This window comes from Varanus komodoensis, unplaced genomic scaffold (assembly GCF_004798865.1).
Source record: "Varanus komodoensis strain SLA01 unplaced genomic scaffold, ASM479886v1 scaffold665, whole genome shotgun sequence".
NCBI classification, from domain to species: Eukaryota; Metazoa; Chordata; class Lepidosauria; order Squamata; family Varanidae; genus Varanus; species Varanus komodoensis.
Genome location: NW_025336303.1, coordinates 34,754 through 39,725, shown reverse-complemented (window position 1 = coordinate 39,725; position 4,972 = coordinate 34,754). Strand labels below are relative to the sequence as shown.

At 43.9% G+C, this 4,972-nt stretch overlaps 1 protein-coding gene across 1 annotated transcript in view; it reads right to left on the bottom strand.

The window, feature by feature from the left end:
- Positions 1 to 1,208: 1,208 nt before the first annotated feature.
- LOC123033709 (calcium-activated chloride channel regulator 3A-1-like) overlaps positions 1,209 to 4,972 on the bottom strand; it is a gene marked incomplete at its 3' end in the record, with an annotated part of 11,775 nt that continues 8,011 nt past the window's right edge. Inside the window, exon 7 of the mRNA XM_044450449.1 lies at positions 1,209 to 1,386. Within this exon, the coding sequence (XP_044306384.1) occupies positions 1,209 to 1,386 (178 nt within the window). The remainder of the gene's footprint in view (positions 1,387 to 4,972) is intronic.

Sequence of the window (4,972 nt, the reverse complement as noted above, 5' to 3'; positions counted from 1 at the left end):
ATATTTTATTAATGCTTCACGCCTTTGTGTTCTGTTCAGACTGGAGGCATTGCTGGACCACTCACACATTGGCTGAAGTTACGGGGTTTCAGTTAGCTTCCATGGCTTAAGGTTGGGTGCATCATCTGCTGCTTTTCAAAAAGTGGGGGTTGTGCTTTTTACTATTGTATTATGTAAACTGTGGTGGTAAGCCATCCTGGGAACACAATTTACTGCTCCATTCTGTGCACAAGAAACACTGGTTTCCCCTGACTTAGGAGGGACACCCTGGGTCTTTTACATATGTAAGGCCCTTGAACTGGGGTCCTTTGCTTAAATTTGCATAGATGCCAAGATATAAAGTAAATTCATCAATTATATGTTTCTTATTGTACCCTATCAATGTAGGATATGTACAATAATTGTATTAAGTATTATAATGTATTGCATTATGTGTAAAATAATTGTGCCCCATCAAGGACACCATTTTGTACTGATGACAGACCAGACAGAAGAAACTGTTCACCCATTAAGGACAATGGAGGAGAGAAGACTAAGAGTATTTCCCTCCTGCTCCATCCATTTAACAGTGACAGAATACAGGAATTGGGGTATCTCTATATCCAATCACAGAATACCTCTGCCTGCCTGCCTGCCTGCCTGCCCGCCCATTCATTCATTCATTCATTCATTCATTCATTCATTCATTCATTCATTCATTCAAAGCTTTTCTAACCCATCCACTACAAATGTCTTGGGACAGCTTGGCACACATAAGAGTAAATGCTGGTGTTAAGTATGAAAAACTTATGCTTTGCCCAAAAAGGCACTTCTTTGCACAAACAGTCTGGCTGCAGAACAAATGTTTAAAAAAGCATGTTGGTAACATTTCTCTTCTGATATTCTTGGAGGAATTATTTCTAGGATTCCAGGTATGAATGCCAGCCAACAACACCGACTCTGCTTCTATAGCTGGGGATGCATCCTACATGGGGAATAGGGGAAGAAGCACCCATACTGTAAAAGAGAATTGCTGGAATTGTTCATGTGGAAAGACCAAGCTGTAAAAACTCTCCACCAGCAATATTGATTCCCATTCAAATTTGTTAGGTAGCTGGTCTGCTAAAACTGTAAAGCCCTGTGTCAGGACCCTTGATACTGGATCTCCTGAAAACAGCAGCCATTATGATGCACATGAAAGCCTTCCAACACGTGGATACTCTGCTTACCTGTCCTGTTCGACAGCTTTTCCAGTTCTTTGGCAGCTAGTGGCCCCAAAGCAATGGTGTGAATTACAGCCCTACTACTTTCAACTTCACTAAAGCAAGAGCTTATAGCAGAATCTTCTCCATCTGTCAAGAGCACAATTTCACAGCCTTCAGTACTACTGTACTTTTGTCTAAACACCTATGTAGAAAAGAGCATTTAAGTGTTAACAATATCAGAACAAATAAGAATGACTTTAAAGGAAACTTCCTGGAAGTAAAATGAAAGAGAAACATCTAAAAACCATTGTTTTACTTACTGATTGGGTTTTTAGCCCTCCCCATTATCCACAAGCACTGAACATGGGTTGTACTAGTTTCCCAGTTGGAACAGAGGCTAATTTTGGTGAAATGAATGCAATATCTATTCCTGCTAGAGGGTGCAACCCTAGGGCCTCCCAACATTGTTTGGGGGAGCCATAGGATAGGTCAGAATCCCAGCTCTGACTTCAGAAAACCGCGTCAAGGCCAGAGCTGGGAATCGGACCTCAGAGAGCGCTCTCCCCCCCCGCCCCCCCGCACAGCCAGCACTGCCCTTCCTGTCCCTGCTGGGCTCCAGAGGCAGAAGACCATCTGAGGAGCAAGGGGGGAGGGGAGGGGAGTTGTGAGGCACCACCCTCCTGTTGACCACGTGGGCAGTGCTTCGGCCTCTCTCCCTGCTTTGGCAGATGCCACAGTATCCCATTGTGGGAGGCCACTCTGTGAAAACGTCTGACACTGCACTGCTGGGCGATTCTTTGGTCGGTTCATCTCAGGAACGTGGAAGCAGTGCTGGGTTGAAGCAAACACTTTTATGCCTGCTATGGCCCCTCATGGATTATTACTTCTAGCAGGGTGGGGAAAATCCCGGCCTCCTTAAAGGAGGTAGTTGTACAATCACTCTTGTAGCAGCATTCTTTGCACCCAGGAGATGGTAACCATTATGAGCTTTCGGCTAATGCCACTTACTGGGCAAAGTGCTCGAATATGTTGCTGCCGATCAAGACTCTCTCGGATAAATGGGTTCTTTAGGTCAATTTAAATTAGACCTGGTTTTGGCACTAAAACCACCCTGATCACTCTGTAGAACAGCAGGGCAAGTGCAACCCTGCTGATTCTCCTTGACCTCTCAGTGGCGTTCAGTGCTATCAACCATGGTATCCTTCTGGAAAGGCTGGTTGAGCTGGGTACGGATGGCTGTGTCCTTTGGCAGTTCTCGTTCTGCCCTAACTCGCTGTGGAAACTGGCTCCACTGGAAGGAGTGGACCAAGCCTGGTATAGCACGTTCACATCCTGTAAGATAGGCTCAGATCAGGCAGTGCAATTTCCCAGTGAAAAAGGCAGAGCCTGTCAGGGCAGATCAGTGGCTGGACAAATGAGTGGCCGAAACGCATGTATAAAAGCAGTCATGTCAGCAACACAGAGAGGCATCCTGGAGCGCTATGAAACCTGGCAGGTCTGGCCCTTTTATTAATCCCAGCCCCGTGGAGGAGCTAGCTGGTTCTTAAAGGGAACCAGTCTCTGATTTTGGAGCTCTGCCTGGATGAGAGCAAGGATTGAGACTAGAGAGCACGAACAGTCGCACTCATACTTGTGTGGACCAGAAGGTGGTACTGGGAAATTTGTGTGGGTCCCATGTCATTCATACATTGGATCTGGCAGGATTACGTCTTAGGCCCCATGCTGTGCAATGTCTACAGGAAACATCTTAGTTTGGTTTTATATGAAGATACATTGTGTGCTGGTATCAGTATATGGATGACATACAACTCTGATTCTCTTTGTCTTCCAAAGCAGTGTTGAATACTGTTTTGGAAAGCAATTGGATGAGAGCCAACAAACTGAAGCTCAAGCCGGATAAAAGAGACACAGTGCTATTCAGTAGGTTCTTTCCAGATGAGTCCTGTTCAAGCTGGTTTTGAGGGACTGCACTTCTGCTTAAGGAGTTTGGAGGTATACCTGAATCCATCATTGACTCTAGAAGCCTACATGACCTTGTAGTAGGCTGATATCCCAGCTATGGTCCCTGTATATGAAGATAGCCTGGCTATCAGGGTTTCATACACTGATATGAGTTTCATACACTGGAAACCTCAAATGTAGGATAATGTATCTGGACATCTCTCTGAAGAGCATCCAGAAACCTTAGCTAGTGCAGACATTGATGACAATTATTTGAGCTGGGATCAAATATGATGAATATATTAGATCAGCTTCATTGGCTGCTGGTCCATTTCTAGGCCCAGTTCATAGCCCTAGTTTGATTTATGGATTCTCATCTGGTTTGAGGTCTTGAAACCTGTTCCTCATGTAGCTATCCACATCCCTGATGATCAACTGAGGTCCTCCATTGGATACACCTCAACTGAGATACAGATTGTGCACAAAGGAGGGGTTGCCTTCTTCTGCTGGCTTATCTACCATTAGTACCAGACTCCCGCTAGTTCATCTGTGGCTTCTTCTGATGCCGCTACATGTCATCTCCATAGGATGGGGAGGGGGGAGAACCATGTGATACTTCCTAGTCTGCTTCAGGTGGAAAAATGGCTTGAATGAGTCCTGAAGGATCCCCTGTCAATGCATGTACCTGTCCAGACACAAAGGTCAAAGTAGACTTTAAATGTGTCTTAGCATTTTTTTGTCTTAGCATGCACAGATTTTTTTCAAAGGCAACTATTATTAGTTAGAAGAGATCATAATTACCAGGATTACAGACAGCAAGAGGTGGGGGCTTTAACTCTATACTTCCCTGTTAGTTCCTAAAGGGAAACTTTCCTCGGAAGAGACATTTTTTTATTGGGAGAATTCTCACTTTAATAAATAAATGGTAAGTAAATAAATAATACATTTAATCATACATGTCTTATCCATGAAGTTCCTGCTCAAGGCTCTGGCTTCCTTGGTGCAGTCAATCCATCTCATGTCTGGTCTTCCCTTTCTTTTTCTGCCTTCAACCTTCCCTGGCATGATTGTCTCCAGTCAGTCTTGCTTTCTCATGATGTGCCCAAAGTATAACAGCTTCAGTGTTTCCATTTTTGCCTCTAGGAAAAGTTCTGGCTTGCTTAATCAAGATCCACTTGCTTGCCTTTCTGTTGCTCCAGGGTATGCACAAAGGTTCTTTCAGAACCATGTTTCAAATGCATCAATTTTCTTCCTTTCAGGTTCTTCAGTGCCCAGCTTGCACATGCATGTATAGTGATCAGGAATAAATAGCATGGATTATCTTGGCCTTGGTCTTCAGTGGGTGAACCCAATATTTTGCTGCGGGAACAGTTGCAATTTTCCTCTCCCCTAGCAATACTTTGCTATGGTATTGTGTTTGCTATGAAATATGATTGCATGCATGTTTTGGCTTTCCTTCCTAGAAGTAAGTCCCATTGAAACTCATGGGATTACCTACTAGGAGTGCTTGTGATGCACCAGTGAGGAAGAATACTCCACTAATGTCCTAGTGGCAGCCTCTGAGGATCAGCATATCTTTTTTCATCTGTTGTTATTTGGTTTAGATGTTTACCTATTAACTTTAACAGAAATAGAGCTCACTGTTGGTCCCCTTTCAGTGAAAATTCTCCTCCAAAGAGAAAAAAACCCTAAACACTCTGCTAAGGATTCCAGTAATAGAACCCAACAGCAATGTTCCTAATTGGAAAAATAAGACTGCAAATAAAAAACCCTGGAAAAGAAGTATCTGGAAGGTTTTCACTTTCACCTGAAATCCTTGGCGCACCCCAGCACATATGTTAGTTCCT